General features: G+C 41.2%; 1 protein-coding gene across 4 annotated transcripts in view; it reads right to left on the reverse strand.

Annotated features, from left to right (window-relative positions):
• The window catches only part of vti1a (vesicle transport through interaction with t-SNAREs 1A), a 79,670-nt gene that overhangs the window by 30,890 nt on the left and 31,093 nt on the right, over window positions 1-17,687 (reverse strand). For all 4 annotated transcript variants that reach the window (XM_080488305.1, XM_080488303.1, XM_080488304.1 and 1 more), the window contains one exon: window positions 13,438-13,522. In XM_080488305.1, coding sequence (XP_080344431.1) covers window positions 13,438-13,522 — 85 coding nt within the window. The remainder of the gene's footprint in view (window positions 1-13,437; window positions 13,523-17,687) is intronic.

Raw genomic sequence — 17,687 nt, forward strand, 5'->3', positions numbered from 1 at the left:
GAGAGAGAGAGAGAGAGAGAGAGAGAGAGAGAGAGAGAGAGGTCCCAGCCTGGGAGGAGCTCAGGTGTGAGTTGTGAGGAGGCACCTTCTGTTCATGGCTCTAAGGCCCTGATGCGGACAGAAGAGGGGCCCAGACAGACACAGGCCCCTCTTGTTTGGCCCAAATAAATCCAGGTGGCTCAAGACGCGTGCCCTTCTCACTCATCACAACTTCCGCCTCGACGTACAAGCACACACAAGACGAAATGTACACTCACGTCTCACTGAAATTTAAGTTACAGTTGGCCAAAATAGTGAAAAACGTGAAAAATGCCTTTATAGGACACTCTGAGGAACAACAACAGCTATGATGATTTTTCATGCTGCAAAACTCTAGTTTTTATTTTTTTTTCTTAGACTTCTTTTGTTTTGGTATATGGCACTGATGTGCTCATTTTCCTGCAGCAAAGTGGCTCCTGACTCTTTTTTTATTTTTTTTTTTCTAAAACAGATGTAACATCCAAGCTTAAGGTGTTGCAGAGGCAGTGGAAACATCAAAGACGAGCACGAACAATAGACACACTGTACTTGAATCTCATCAACAAAACCCCAACAAAAATGCACACATTCCCACTTGAGTGCGGCCCACGAAAGGTCCAACGTAGACATTAAACACTGCGAAATACACGGCTCGCTTGTAAAATGACCACCTTGGTAACAGTTTTATATCAGAGGGCTCTTTGATTTTTCCTTTCTGCTGTTGACATTTATGATCACTGTAAAACAAGGTCTGTGCAGATGGATTCCAACACGGTGCTGCTGCTGCTGCGGCTGTTCTACCGTTTGGTCACACATGCCCATCCTGATGACTATGTACCTAAGCTTCAATGAACTAAAGGGAGACGCTCTCGCTGAGACGGTGAGGCGAAAGAAACTTTTTCATTATCATGGACACTGAAGCCTAAATAAGAAGGTGCATCATGAGGTTTGTTTTTTTTTTTTTTGTTCAAAAATGTGATGGAAGTGACCTTCATCCCTCTGAAGATCATCTTGACAGATCTACCAAAAATTTCAACTTCCTTGTAAGACGGAGGCTCGAGCCACTCATATCAATTACATCAAAGATAGAGCTCACATATCGAGACTTGTTAAGTTAACTGTAGTCATGCTGCAAAGGTAGGGTGCCGGAGCCATTGCTGTCACTTGACGACGGTTGCGTCTAAATTGGGAGTGAAAGCCTTCCCAGGAGAGATGGGTGAACCTGTCACCGAAGACTGAGGGAACAGAAATGTAAAAACACACACACACGCACACACACACACGCACACGCACACGCACACACACACACACACACACACACACACACACACACACACACACACACACACACACACACACACACACACACACACACACACACACACACACACACACACCATATGCTAAAGATCCTAATCATCATCACCATCATCTGTTCTGTCCTTTCACTGTGTGCATGTGCTTTACATGAAAGAAGGACATCTGGAATACAATTATTGCAAGACACACACACATTTTCACTTTGCTCTATATTTGCATAAATTCCATACATCTGGCCTTTAGGAGGCAATAACAATTATTCAATGAGCTGGTTGTTAAAGCCCAAATGCAACCGGCCACTAGTCTAAACAGCTCATTAAAACGGCACAATACCTTACTTCAAGCATGCAGGAAAATTGGCAAGCAACTCTATCACTGAAATATCGTATGGTTCTGAATGTCCATTCTGGAAAATATAATGAATTCAGAGTAGCTTTGTGGAGAAAGTGAATGTACTGTATATTTCTTTTTGATTCTCTGGCACTGTTATCTTGCAGTGCCTTCTTTGTCTGTTCACTCTGCCTATATTGTCTGAAATTTAAGCTCTACATTTTGCAGGTAAGCTCATTCTGGAGGAGGTAAATTATACGTTTGATTAAGGCATTGGCTGAAAAATATTTTTGCCTGCTGATTTCTCATAGCAACAACCAGCTGAATAATGAGGAAGGTTATAATAACACACTAACCATGAGATCTTATTACAAATATTAGTTTATTTTTAATTTTATTCATGTAAATCATTATTTAGGAATTATGAAACAATATACCTTAAATATAACACAGATAATGACTCGATAAATGTAATTTGTTTATTTAAAGTTAAATAAAGCAACAAAATGCCAAGTATAAAATAATTGCAAAAAACCTACATTAGGTTATAAAAAGAAATTGTGAAAAGCACACCTCTACTATGTGATGGCCTTTACCAAACATTAAAAAAGTCTACATCAATGCATCAACTCTGGTCTGTGTGTAGTCATAACTACGCACATCAAACCTAAGATAGGCCAGACCAAGGAAGGTGTCCCTTAGGCCATCTTAGCCAGTCCTTCACAACTGTGCTTTAAAAGATGGGCGACAGTACAGTACGCTGCAGTTGGCCTTGATTGATGATTGAGTAACCCAAGATCATAGATGTGCTCAGGGAGGACTTGCCGGTGCAGAGCTGTGCATACATCAGCCCTTCAGGACTAGCGCTACATACATCATGTGGTGAGACCGACTGATGTGAACACGGGGACTATGTAGACCACTTAGGCGCAGCTTTTTACGTGGCAGTCAACAGTCAAAGTTGACTGGAAACGATAAGGGCTGAGGAACGGGAAGACTTTGTTTCTATGAATCAGATTTTATCCCCAGCCTGAAAACAACCGGGGTGCAGAGCACGTGCAACCTGCACATACGACTTACAAGACACACACGCGTGCAGACTCGCACACACAAAAGCACACATATTAACTTGTGCTGATATCCTTGACAGCCACAACTACAAAAGCATAACTCGGTGGTAAATAAATAAGTTCTTGCTGTCTGCATACATTTTCTTTTTAGGAACTCTTGGGCGCACACAGACCCGTCCAAAGGATTGTGTGTGTGCATCCGTGCATGCAGAGGCCCCCTTTCAGCACCTTCTTACGGGAGAGAACAAGTGGCGCCTCCCTCCTACAGCAGCTCAAGGGCGCGGCCTATCTACCAAACGATAGAATGCATGAGTGGAGCTGTGCTTCGACTCAAGCAGCCGGACAGCTCCCAGTCAGTACCCTGGTTCATTTATATGGGAGTCAAACTGTTTGTACTGTCAAGGTTATGTTATTTAGCAGGGGAACGGGGAAAGAATAGAGACAAGTTCCAGGCAATTTAAAATTCTGACGGGTCCTCCACCAACTGTGTTCCATGAGAAGTGAGCAGATCTGAAATGAGACCAATTAACTTCAATCCAGCCGAGGACAATTCTGTGAGACCTACACATTTTATTCTACATGAAATGCCTGTCATTCAAAAATGTTGTGATAAACACGGCGGCTAATTTGCCCTGATCAGACAACAAGAGAACCCCAATTTTTTTTTTTTAATTTTGGTCAAAGTGTCAAGTCGCACGTAAATGAAAAGAACAATGTCAGCATGTTCTTTGTGGCTGGCTTCGCTCAAAACCGTGAGGCAGAGTCTCTCCTGTCCCAAAAAGCCGCGTGTGCACACGCACGCGCTCCAACACGCTTGAGCAGCACACAGAGCACTCCTAAGGTTACCCCCCAGGACAAAAGCTTTACCGTCCCACTGACTGGCAGATGGGGCAACCAGCTGACATCTCGGCCCGGCTCCGTTTCATGTTCCCCGGGTGTCTTAAACGGGCGGGCACCCCGTCTGATGGGCACAGGACAGCCAAGGAGGAAGCTCCTTTGACAGGGGAGGGGAGGTGTGCTTCTTGGGGCTGCCACGGAGCAAAAAAAAAAAAAAAGGAGCACGGACAGACGGAGAGCGCTAATGTGCTTCACTGTGTTTGTACAGCATAATTGTGCGTCTTGCAGGGAGGCAAGCTCCGGGAATGTCTATAGTAGATGCATATTATTAACAAGCTAATGACTGCATTTAGCCCTATACTGTTTTCAAACACACCATCAAATAGTTTCCTCAAGCCTAGAGCAAACACTGTTCCAGGGATCATGAGCAGTTGTACTTTTTTATTTATTTTTTTTTGAACATTCAGACCAAATCCTTTAAATCGAAGAGTGTGAGCAATTGTTGATTGTAGTGCAAAATGTGCCACTTTAGTAGTTTCTAGCAAGGATGCTACAGGGTCTCGATCGGGGGTGCTGACAAATATCGGTGTGACTATACGAGAAGTGACACGCAGTGCATTCACTAAATGACGCCGACAACAAAGCACCAGCTATATGCCATTTTCAGCTTTAAAAAAAAAAAGAAAGAAAGAAAGAAGAAGTCAGCGTTGTTGTTGGGCGGTCTCCTCACAGACCTTCCCATGTAGTCCCACCACGGGAAGTGTTCCACCACAATAATCCACTGTTACTTGTTTTTAAAAATTTAGAAAGCAATAAAACTGAACGCATTCGAAGCCTTAAATTTATCGAAAGTGACCAAGTTGTTTTTTTCGTTGTTTTTTTTAAACCGTGCACAAGATGAAATATATTATAAATCTTTTGGCAAATACAGGAATTCTCTAGAAAACTTTCGGAAATACAGATATTGTTTATTCCAGTATTTCAATCTTCACTCTAAACAATAGTATAAGAGGGATGAATATTAAAAAGATAAATCAAAGCATTATAAATTTAATAATTTTTTGCAGCGATAATAAATTGATCAATTAATGTTTAAATAAGAAAAATGAAGAATTTCTTCTTTTTTTTTTAAATGCTAAATTTAAAAACAAAATGTGCAATGAATTTGGGAGAAACATGAAGTTATTTCTGTTAGTAGAAAACTGAAAAATCTATATTTTTGTTCACTTAAGAGAAAAAAAAAATCGATATTTTGGGTAATGTCAGATTGTGTGTATAGAGAAAAATGCACATGAATTATTCTATATTCTGAGCTGTTACAGCAAAGCACAGGTCTGACTGGGAATTTTGCTCACTCTACTTTTTAAGTGGCTGTACAGCAAATGAATGATGGCAAACGACTCACATTGCAATGGCATCAGCAGTCAGCTGGGTAGAAAGCGGCTGTTAGTAACTTCGCCTTCTGGCTTTCAGCTTACTATTGTTCAATCTGACACAATTGCAGCTTGCACTCGATTGTTTCTTCTCCTCCCACCCAGAAAGATTTGCTGTTTGAAATCTTCAGTTCAATCTTGTGCCATCGGGGTCAGTTTGAGGTAAATACGCCTGCTTTGAGAAAGTTTATGAGGACTGACAGTCATGGAGTTACACGTCGGTTAGAGCCTGTCAGCTCCTGCAGACATCAATACAATAAAGGGTTCTTATCTTTTAAAATGATCAGTGATAAATCTGTTTATTTGTGATATAATCTAAATTGTTCGATTAATCTAAAAAAAAAAAAAATCATGGTGTAATGGTACGTTCAATGTAAATCTACAGAAAAAGGGCATTACCACTGAAGTGAAGGCACATCACAGGTATCTAGCTCAAAGCAGCAAATTCTATTTTGAACGACTAACCAAAGTATAAGCAAAGCAACAACAAAAAAAATGAAAAAATGGGGGGGGTGTTGAAATGTACTAGCACTATCTTCCCCTTAATTTTTCCACCCTTAAAACAGTGCTGAATCTGCATCAAAAAATTGCCCATTTATGTCTGCCAGCTTGACAGAAGACTCACTGTGAAGATACAGTGCTTTGTAGTAGCTTACCTCTTGCCTGCTTTTTTAAAAAGAAAGGTTGTCACTTTACTAAACTGTAAATGAGAACATGTGTAACGGAGGTTTACTGGTCAAAGAGAAGCCAGGGATTCTTTTTTCCTTTTCTTTTCTTTTTTTTTTGGTGGGTGTGTTTGTGTGTGAATTGGTAAACAACTGAAAAAGATTCAAACATTTCGCGAGGATGTTAGTTATCTCCTTCCCAACAACTCGGTCTCTTGTTCCCATACAGCAACCCAGCCACACTCACTCTGATAAGCCTCCTCTTTATTTCTAATTTAAATTCGTTTTGGACTTTTAAATGTCATCAGTCCTCTTGTCATTCACCGCATCGTTCTCATCACTGAATTCATTTTTATGATATAAATCCTCAGGTGATAAGGTGGCACAATTCTCACTCATAGCCACTCCTTTGCTTTATTTCAAAAAATGTCTCTCTCCCTCACTCTTTCTTTCTTTCTTTTTTTTTTTTGGGCCTCCCTTTCCGTTTTTAATATTTCAGCGGCTCAGATGTAGCGGCTCTTTAAAGCGCCCATGGGGGCTCCGAGTCCTCGCTTTTGTCTCCCATTTCCTTCAGAAACAGTTTTTCTTTAACCCTATGCGGCTCTTCACAGTTGTTGTCTTAGCTCTCCCCTCTCCGTCGTTCTTTTCTTTCTCTCCGTCCCCCCGTCCCCCCCTCTCCCTTGCTTTTCTCTGTGTCAGCCAGAGGTCAACGCTACACTTCTTTCTTCGGCACGCAGGAAGGCAGGGGGTTTCTTTTTTTTGTTATTGTAACCTAAAAATAGAAAAAGAAATCTGATTTAAGGTTGGGACGAAGCAGTCTTTTAAGACATAGTGGCGCACTGCTATCCAGCAATTGGAGGGTGTTTTGTATCTTGAGATAAGGATTAGATTATATCAATAAATGATTTGGATGAGGGTTGATCGAGACTAGAGACAAATTTACAGAGCGTGTTAAAAAAAAAAAAGGACTTCATTTTCAAGGTCTTGAGGACGCTATGCATTATTGAAATTATGTGTTTTTTTTAATTAAATACAGTGAAGAAGAAGATGAAGAGTGTGGCCAAATAACAAAAGGTGACATTTGAAGGATGGTATCAAGTTCCCTGTAAGAATTTAACAATAAGGGTTCTTGTTTTAGTCTTTTACTTTTGGTTTGTTAATTCCACACAAAAAATCTCAAGACATTTTTATTCAAAATATGTTTGCTTCCATTCAAATATTTGTGGACATTTGCTGATTAATGCTTTCAAGATCTGTTTTGTTAGCATGTGTGAAAGAGTTAAAAATCGATTTTGAAAAGTTTGCACGTTATTTGATGGTATATATATATATATTTTATTTTTTATTTTTTTTAAATCAGGAAAATCAACATTTCAGCGAACTATGTTGTCCCATGTTTTACTGAGCAGGAAAGCTCCAATGAGCTCTCTAGTCAGATCATTACTTCCAAGAGTCTCATTATGTGGAGAGGCTTGTTGAAGCTAATAACTGACTAAAGGTCTAATTATTAGATTTTCTCATAATTTCATTATTACTTTGTTGGAAACCTAATAGAAGAACACGAGGAAGCTGGTCGCCGGTTTCGTCGTTGGCGGACTGAAGCTTAGCTGACGCGTCTTTGTTTGGTCAGGGAATCGTCTTCTCCTTGAAAGTTTTGTTTGTCAATTGACGCAAACCTAGTTTCTACTTTGTCGCTCCACTTTGATTCCACATTTGGAGTTTTGAGACAACACCTGTCGATGCACACAGAAATACAGGCTTGCCCGAGCTCGTACGTTTAGGAGCCGCGCACACACACAAACACATACTTGAGTCTGTTGGTTCAGCTCTTCCATTGAGGGTCCGTATGCTAGCTGGCCATTGTGCACGTAAGACCTTTTGTCTGGGCAGCCTGAAACTGGTGATTGCACCTTAGCTACCGCAGTTCAAGCGTAAACAGTGTTTTCATGCCCTACGATATAGACTGTTGCCAGTGGACCCCTAAATCCCTGGAACAGCTGAGTCCTAGGGTGTCAAAGATAATGGCGATTTATTGCAGTGCGAGGCTTTCTCATTGCCCCTCCCGCCCTCCTTTCCAATCGCCCCTCCACCCCTCCTCCTCCCTCAAACAGATTAAAATTAAGCCGTAAACATGTGAGGATGGAATTAACACATTTAGCGAGTCTCCTCTTCCCACATCCCATTTTCGCTCCAGAGCGGCTGATCCCCGCTGCCGAACGTGGGTGCAATTTTAATGACTCGCAACGTTTTTGAAGTCCACATGAAAAAAGCGTCGCTCGCCGTTTGTGGCGGCGCTAGATATGGCTGGGCCACGGCCGGCCATGATTGGGGGGGACACACGCCGCCGACTCGGACTCCAGGCTCTTCGATAGGATCGGTGTCATTTTCCTCTCCACGATAAGACGCCTTGCTGACAAGGTCCGATTAGGAGAGAAAAAATCATTATTGCTACGCCTTTCATCCACCGGGGTTTACCGATAAACAGCTCACCCACGGCTAGATTTTCTGAGAGCAAGATGTTATGCGTTGAAGCATATATATATGTTTAGAAAACGGAGTTTCAAGCGAAATTTTTGCCAGTGTTTTTAATAATTTTCTTTTTAAACAGAAGTAGTGAAACATTTTCTCCCTTCAAAACATATTTTTTAAAAAGGCTCCCTTTCTCCTCAGCTGAGAACTCAAGCTGAGAAATATTCAAGTCTTCGCTCTCAGCTCCATTAATCAAACAATTATCAAATAACTTCATATTCTTTTTGAACACAATACAACACGCCGATTGTATCAGCCTACAGAAAAGTGATTTATTATGCTGTACCTCAAGGAAATCCACTTTAGCAAACTGTCCTTTTAAAAAGAGAAAAGAAAAAGAGATGCTTAAAATATTCAAGCTACATTGTAGAACAGAGAGAATAAACTAAGAAAAAGAAGAGGAAAGATTCAGCTACATGTTAATAAGAAAAAGATTTACATTCCATATATATATTGAGCTTATTTTTAAAATAATCATTCATGTTCTGACTTTAGAAAAAATAATCTAAGTATTTCATGATGGTGCATTAGCAGGTCAAATAGAACTGAAAGTGAATCATATACACTTGATTTAAAAAAAATTAATTCCAATAAAAATATTTATTTTGGATGTTTTAATCAGGAGGAGTTCGATTTGTCGAAACAGCTAAAAAAATGCCATTTAATCCATTACCTTATATGAAAGTGTTTTAAATGTGAAAGGTAAAATAAAATCCGTAGAGAGCCAATAATAGCGTCTGCGTGACATATTATTGCGGCTTCGTAAACTGATTATGTCATTTGTTAAGTGTTTGCTTATGGATTTGCGGAGCGAGCGCCACTTTGGTGGCCCGGCACCAAAAGAACCATTGAGTCTGATCTTTAGAAGGAACAGGGAGAAATAAAGCGAGTGGGAGAGAAACAGAGAAAGAGACGAAGATGGAGGGGGAGAGATAGAGAGTTGGGACAAACGTGTGCTGTGTTACTGGGCCACTCCAGCACCCATGGACTCTCAGCAAGACTCAAAGCCACTCTCTGCTTCAAAAGGGAGCCATGAAGAGTTTTTTTTTTCTCTCTCGCTCTCTTTTTTTTATGTTTACAAAAACATATTTATTTATTTCCCGTCACTCTGTCATTTATCTATTTATTTCTTGCTGTCCCAGCACCCCTTGCTCTGCCACTGGAATCCTGTTCGATGATGCCGACATGCTCGCCCTCCCCTCTTTACCCCCTCTCGCTTTTAATACCACTGCAGAGGAAAATCAAACTGCTCTAAAACAAATTGATGTACTCTTTAATATAGTCGTCACATCATCACAGGGTCCTCACACGTCTGCCTTGGTGACAACTGCAGGGCTGCTTAGCTTAGCCCAGCGACGGCTGCTACTTTGTTGGTCGCTTCAATGATTTATCACAAAAAAGAGAAGGGAGATTGTAAGAGTGGGAAGCGAGAGAAACGGGGAGAGACAGAAAGAAGAAAAAAAAAATCCCCCGGATCATGATTGAGTCACTGCCACCTTTGATTGACAAGGTCTAATCAGCTTATCTCCATCCTAATAAAGTTGATAGCCTGTGGTGCTGCTCTCTACCTGGCATAGCGTGAACTTTGGGCTCGGCTGGGGCCCCTGGGGCCCCGTACCCCGACCCGCTCTGCTTATCTGAACGGGGCTGAAATCAATCACTAATGAGCTGTTTTCATATTGCGGGATTGATTACGGGCCCCTAAACAACGAAGAACCCTCACCTCAGAAAGTATTCTCAGCCTCTTGCCGGCCACCTTTAAAATGCAGGGCAGCAGCGCTTTTGTCTGCGTCTGTCTTTGTTTCAGCGTCTCCTTTTGCTGGCTTTGCTGAGTTATTTGTGTCAACTGAAGGAACATAAAGGGGGGGATGCACGTTCAAAGAAAATTCCCTCCATGTTTGCCGGGTGATTTAGTGAACTGTTCCAATTTTTAAATCCTCACTCTGATATGATTTTGCAGTAACTGGTGCCTGTTGCGCAATTAAAGTTGCTTCACGTTTCAAAATTAAATCCACTAATTCTGATTTGCATTGAAGCTACATCATGCAAACAGATAAGTTATTCCAGGCAAATAAAAAAATAAAATAAATAAGTGCTGCAATGACGAAGCCATAATGCCGAGTTGAAGTTCATCGTCACGATCAAAGTTTTACAATTACCAAATCTTCCCAGTGGTTCAACAGATGCTGTAGGTTACCTCTACTGAGCAAATTTAACCCTCAAAAATTCTTGGTGATAATATAATAACCAGAAGTTAAAAATTTAAAACATGTTGTACAAAGTCAGACATGCTAGATGTTTCCTTGAATTAAAAATAATAAGAAAGGTGGAATAACTAATCAGTAAAACTTCAGTGTGTTACCCAACATGTTACTTCTATTTCTAAACAAGCAGTCATACATGATTCAAAAGCTTTTACTGCAGCGGAGGACTCAAATCATGCACGTCTTTGATTGAACATGAGTCTCCACATTTGACAAGTCGTCACATTTGGGCATTTCGAAAGCCCCCTGACTCAAATGTGTTTAAATTGGCTAACTGCGAGCCCTCCCTCTTTATTTACTGCCTTATTTAACTGGGCTCGCCCCCATGTCTGCGAGTCACTGTGCCTTTTAAGTCAGGGCTCTTCACTAATGAAGTTCTATACTTTATTTATGAGACAAACAGAGAACCCTGGTTCTTGAGGGTCCGTGTGGTAAAAAGCTCTGCATGTCCAAAGAGTCTCCTCTATATCCCTCTGAGGGCTCTCACTGCTTTTGGCAAGTCTTTGTTTTCACTAAATACACTGGAGACATTGAGAATGGAAGAAGAAGAAGAGAGAGAAAAAAAAAGCTAAAATATCTATGATAAAATGGTACTGTGTCAAGATTCATCTTTTCTTAGAACTAAGAGTCCTCTTTTTCCCTTAAATGTGACCTAGAAGCATCCTGGCTTTTTCGTTCCTGGTCATTAAGAGATATATTGTCGGTGGTGGAGAGAAAAAGGGGCAAAGCAGAGTTTCGACGCCATTTCTTTGTTCAGGATCTATCTCTTTGAAATAAAATATCTTTTAGTTCCACTTCCCCCATTGGTCAATTGCAGTTCTTAAGGGCTCCCGTGTCATTGTGGATGGAGAATGCAACTTTGAATTACTGCAAAAATAACAACGCTAAACTGTTTCTTCGCAAGACGCCCGGCTTAGATGTCTGAGGAGAGCTGAGGTTTGTGGCCAGAAAAGTATTTGCAGTATGACTAGAGAGTGTCTGATTGGAGAAACACTTAACACTCTAATGATTCTTGTTTAATGGCTATGCTTGCCACACCTTTGCATTTGAAAACACAAAGCTTACTCCTCAGCTATTGCCAATGACATTTTCACAGTGTGGATAAATAAAGCCTGGTGCACAGGCTTGGATATTCATTTTATTTTATTGTGTTTTCGTCTTGTAAAAGAGAAGGAACTACAATAATCTGTGCCTTTGTTAAGCTATAAAAGTAAACAATGTGGTGCTTAAATAAAAAGTCTGAATTTTCTTAGAACTGTGGCTAAATGCTGAAATTTTCTGAAGACGTCTGCTGTGGTTTCCCTCAGTGGGACATTGATAGTAACTATATAGTCAGAGATGGGTGAACGATGCAAAATTAAAAGGCGAGATTTAAGATATTTAACCCTTTCAAACCCCGTTGAAAAATCTCCTTACCTAATGTTTGTGCAGATGGTGCTTGTTGAATTTAATAACTTTGCATAAACAGCAATTAGCCTGACAGAGTGCTGCATATTTTCTTGTGTATCTATGTTCCTTGAGCAGATGTATTCTCTATTTGACCTGGGGACACTGCCATTTCAGGTTGTGCATCTGAGCGGAGGGTTGGTATCGACAGCGGAGTAAAGGAAGGGGTCATGGATTAAAGACACGGGGCAACGCTTCCCCACCAAACCACAAACACACCCCACAGCTGGTGTGGACCAAGCCAAGTGTGTGGGACCGGGGCAGGATAAACGAGCATTGTTCTTAGCGAGCTGCACACACAGTGGATGAGAAAGCCACCGGTGACACCGGGTCAAGGGGCATGTGGTGGGCTGCAGCGGGAGAAACCGCTGGGCCCAGGAGGTACTGAACACTGTTAAGCCACGGCCCACTTCTTCAGCTACAACCAAGCTGTGAGGCAAAAGCATCAAAACCAGCCACTGTGAAGCGCGCGGGCTGGGTGGAATTAAAAATCTGCCGGCTGTCGCAGGATTTTGACACCGTCGAGAAACTCGAGTAACGTCAGAATCATCTGAGACGTTTGAATCAACGTTTTTTAGGCAGAGGATGCAGATTGTATTTATGAATTTGTGAATGCAAGTTACAGGGAACATCAAAAGCTGGTGGTCTGCGTGCAAACCTTCCTTGACTTGAATTATTAAATCTGTCGATGTCGAGCACGCCAGCCACCCCGCGATTATAGTGTAAATTGACAAACTTTTTCAAAACTACAACGGAAGCCACAGAAAGCTGGTTGATACTTCAAGAATGAGCTTTGATATCTCTCTGAGGAATACTCTGTGCCTCAATAATGTGGTGACTGTCAGGAAGGAAGACAGGAGGGAAAAAAAATATGCTAACTGGTTTAAATCTATTTAAGACCCCAATGAGATTTTCCTATTTTAAGATTAAAACAATCCTTGATAATGAGGGGAAAAAGGGTTTGTGTGTGTGTTTTTTTTAGATGGTTTATTTAGAAAGTGATATGTTTTTATTTTCTTTCTTCTGCACTCCAGAATTAAGAACTTCAGGAGGAACGCTGACATTGTTTATTTTCACAGACCCCCTATCTGTTTGTGTGTGGAGAAAAAAAAAAAAAAAGCAGAGCACCACCCACCCAACACACATGCATGTGTAACACACATAAACACACACACAGCCACAGTGATGCTCAGTTTTTCTTCAGGAGCAGAGCAATGAGAAGCAGCGCCCGATCTGTCGCCTGTACACTCCTCTCTCTCTCTCCCTCCCCGGCTCACCTTTGATGTGCTCCCGAAAATGTCATCAGGCGTCAAGGAAAGAGTTTTTTTTTTTTTTTTTAAGACACCCCCACCACCCCCACTTCCACCATCCAAACACACACACACACGCAAACACACATATCCACCCACCTCGCATATGAGCAAGACAATTTGCTGTCGCTCACTCATCCTCACCACTATCTTGAACCCCCCACCAACCAACCTATACCACCCCACTCTTTTCCAATCCATAACAAAATACGTACCAGTTTCTACTGCTATCTGGTACCCGGCCTCCAGTCTCCGTGATGACCTTTCCAGCATCTCTGTGTTGTCCAACAGATGCGCTCTCTGCAAATAAATAAAGGGGGGGGGAAAAAAAAATAAAAAATCAAGCCAGCGAAACAAACACAAAATAAAAATTGATTGAGAGGGCTGGGACCCATTTCAAAGAAGCACATCAACACTGTCACCTAAACAGACAGACCACATCCACAGCGACAACATAATACAACCTGGTTGGCAATAACCTTCATGGATGACAATGTGTTATATGCTGATGGAATATCAAGCAAATGCATGTTCAGGCTGACAATGTAAGAGGTGTTTTCTGCCTCATCTTGGACATAAAAAGAAGAACTAGTTGGAGCATTGTTACCTCTTTGTATTGTTTCACAGCCTGGCCCTTCTGCGACAAGGAGAACAATTACAACGGGTAGTAGGAATTAATGAAGTTGGAATAATTCAATTTGAAGAGTTTTATCATCAAAAATCAATCCAGGTGATGACATCCAAGGAGGGGAAAAAATAAACCTTTAATTATAGATAATAACGCACTTATACAGAAAAGATTTTTCATACCCAACAGTGTTATAAAGAAGTGTCAGAGAACAGAGAATATGCTGTAATTATCCTAAACAAAAACATCAGATTTCTTTTCTGTCTCTTGTTTATTCCCACGAGCGGATCAGAACAGCAATTCATGATGAATGAATTACTGTGTTACCCCTTGGCTTCCTCACAGCGATCAACAATTGACAAGACTGCCCATTTAACGCATGGAGTTCAGAGAGCATATCAAGAAAAGATGCGTTTCATAAATTATTAAGTCAGCAATTTCATCATTTTTTTCAAAGTGGATATGTTTGTGAAAATCAAGGTCTTCAGCTGGGGCTGTAATGCTGCGAGTACACACAGATGATCGCAGTTCCTTAGACACAGTGCAAACCAAGCGGGGTTGACTGCTTCTCGAGTTTAACAATTCATGTCTGAAAAGCAAGGAAAGAAATGAGCTGATCTGTTGACTGAAGGCTCACTAACTCTTACTTATCTCACACGCTTCAAGTTGAGGTTGCCCAAAAACACCAACATCTACAGTTTCTTCCAATGGAGCTTTGGCTCATTTTCAAAATACAAGCCAGTGTTTAGACACGCGTGTCAGTTTTTCTTTAAGAGGGTAAAAAGTGTTCAGCGCGTCTTGCACTCGAGACCGTTGTGCCTCACATGTGTGATTAAAGAAACACACAGTGATTATGACCTCATAATACAAATGTAATTTTCAAGACACGAAAAACTTTGCTGATGTTTTCTATTGCACCGACTTGATACTGAATGCATCTGGTTCATTTTTCAAATACTAAGTCAATATGAAAGTTATTCGATTATACTTAGGATGCTTTTTTTGCAAGCATTTTTGATCATTTTTAAACCTGGCCCAACTGTAATAGTGGTCACTGCTTTTACGGATTGCCAGATTATTATTTGGATGTATTTCAAAGACCATGCATGGTCTAGTGTCCCTTATGAGGTTGCTAACAGCACTATGCAGTCTTTGTGATTGCATCCACATTGATCAGTTTAGTTTGTTTATTTAGTGCAAAGTTTTAACTACATATGAAAAATTTAAATAACATAAATTCATATATATATATATATATATATATATATATATATATATATATATATATATATATATATATATATATATATATATATAAAGTCCTGGATTAGCCTCTGTACAAAGACACTTTATGATAAAGTCCCGAATAGAGAATCACAAACAGCATTAACATGGAAGACTTAAATATTTACTTGAATGTTGTTGGTGTTGATGGCCTTTCTAATGCACTACGTCACGAAACTGATCAGATGCAACACTTTTGAAAGTCAAAAAAAAAACAACTCAATGAATGACAACCGCCCCACTGAAAAGGATTTATGCCCATCACATGAGCGAAGGGGACAGGGGGAGAAGTGAAGTCTCTGGTTTTGGTTGAGCTGTCAGAATGTGTACCAGCTAATCACTCAGAGGAAATAAAAAATGTGGAGGGGAAGAGGAGAGAAAAAAAAAAAAAAGTCAACGACACACTTTTCAAAGTTTGACAACAAGAGGGATGGGGAAAAGAGCAGGGAGGAGAAAACTCCCTCTGAACTCCTTTCTTTCCCTCGTTTCCTCTTTCTTTGTGCCGCTGACACATGTCATTTAAAATTGCATGGAGGGATAGGAGAACGGGGAGGTGGATGGGTGGTAAAATGGGCTTGTGGTAGAAGGAAAATGATAAGGAGATGGTGAATAGGTATGAATGCAAGGTGTGGTGTGGTTTTGGATAAATGGTGTGGTAGGGGGCTTCAAGGTGTTGCATGGGTGTGGAAATGGTTGTGGCACCAACAGAGATGGTGGCAGTGAGCGTGTGGAAGAAAATGGATACCAAGCTTGAGCTGTAATGAGCCCCTATGGATCGGCTGAGATAGAGGGGACGTATTGACATGCAATGCCTAAGCTAATACACCTAGACCATGGCTGCACTGCCTGTGTGTGCCTGGGAGCATGAGGCAGCCAGGGATACTGACAGAGTAGCACACTCCCCGGGTTCTTCAAAGAGCTCAAGTGATTAGTATGTTATCATTACCATTCGAAACGTGATTTTCCTATTCCCTCTCGGCAAAGGTGACACGTCTCGGGGAGACGGCCGGCAGACTCACTCCGATGGAAAGCCACTTCAAAGCTTTCTCCTCCTGAATTTCTCTCTGTGTCTCTTCTCTCCCTCGTTCTGTCTTCTTTTAGGGCCGGGGGGAGGGGAGGGTGACTGTGGGTGGGTTTGTGAGGTGGGAGAGGGTGCTGGGGGGGGGCTAGTGGTGGCAGTGGTGGTGTATATGTGTGTGATCATTAGAATAATGCGTTCCGAGTTTGACGGTGACAGAACGCGAAGGAAAAGGTGATGGTTCACCCACTAAGAATCTAGTAATAGCACACTGTGATGGCCCTAATCATGGAACAATCCAGCCATGAACACAAGTAGTCCCAAGGAAAATAATGAAAAGGAACATGTACAATTAAAACATCCTTCACTATGTAGTCACATCCGAGGTTGATACAGAAATTATGTCTCCAAACTAAATCCAAGGCAACTCTTACTCACTCAGAACAGCAATACTGTTTCAATAAACTAAATGTTGCACAACAACCACAAAAGCAAGTGTTCAGGTGAGATTTTCTTCTGCAGCAAGCAAAAAATCCAGAACGTCCCCGTCAGCATTTCCGTCGGAGGAAATTCAAAGTGGTTGCCAGCCCATACTGAGCTACAATGTCCCATATCAAGGCTTGACCCCTGCAGTTCGGATATAACCAATGGAAATCCTGGAGAATAAGGCGAAGACACAGGCACTAACACTTAAACAAGCTTGAACACAGGGTAACAACTCAGCCCTGTCGTTTATCCATTCAAAAAAAAAAAAAAAAGAATCTCATCAAATCACATCTGATCGTCTCTGGGAGCCTTCTAGCAAAAGATTTAAATACAATATATGATAAATATTGTGCACCTGTGAGTGCTCTGGTGCACCCCACCGCCACCACCACCATTTGTGTCTACGTATGTATGCCTTTTCATCTGACACCTACATTTTGAAGAACGATCTTCTTAGGAAGCACGGAAATTGTGTTTTTTTGTTGTGCTTTTTTTGCGTCAAGAAACAGTCCTCAGTTGTAAGTTATTAACAGGGAGCCCCAGAACAATGCAGCTGTAGCTCAAACGAAATCTCTCCCCTCTTCTTTCGTTCTCCTGCCTTTTTTCAATATCAAACACAGGCGGTTACTATCACCATTTTCCAAAGTTCAGATGATTTCCTTATTATTTCAATAAGGGTGGGGGAGAGTCAAAGTGAATAATGATGACAGCTGTGATTCAGACTGACTGTGTGATCTTCTGTGCCGTTTGTTTGGGACTTGTAAGACGAGGAATTACAAGTGTCAAACAGCTGTGAATATGGGTGCTAAATATTTAAACATGTTTTTCAGCTGAAGAAAAAAAAAAAGTGTAGTTTTTTTTTTTTTTTTTTTTTTTTAAAGCAAGGCTTAAGTGTGTATAAGCTGTGCCAGCCTTTGATTCAAATGCACGAAGAGCAGGAGGGTAAAAGACTGTCGTGGCGACGAGGGCAAAGTATCAAGCCCGATTACACAGACTGGACAGTTTCAATGGGGGTAGACAGGTGAGGGGACTCAGCATGTATTCTGACC

The sequence above is a fragment of the Lipophrys pholis genome (assembly GCF_963383615.2).
Source record: "Lipophrys pholis genome assembly, chromosome: 1".
Classification (NCBI taxonomy): domain Eukaryota; kingdom Metazoa; phylum Chordata; class Actinopteri; order Blenniiformes; family Blenniidae; genus Lipophrys; species Lipophrys pholis.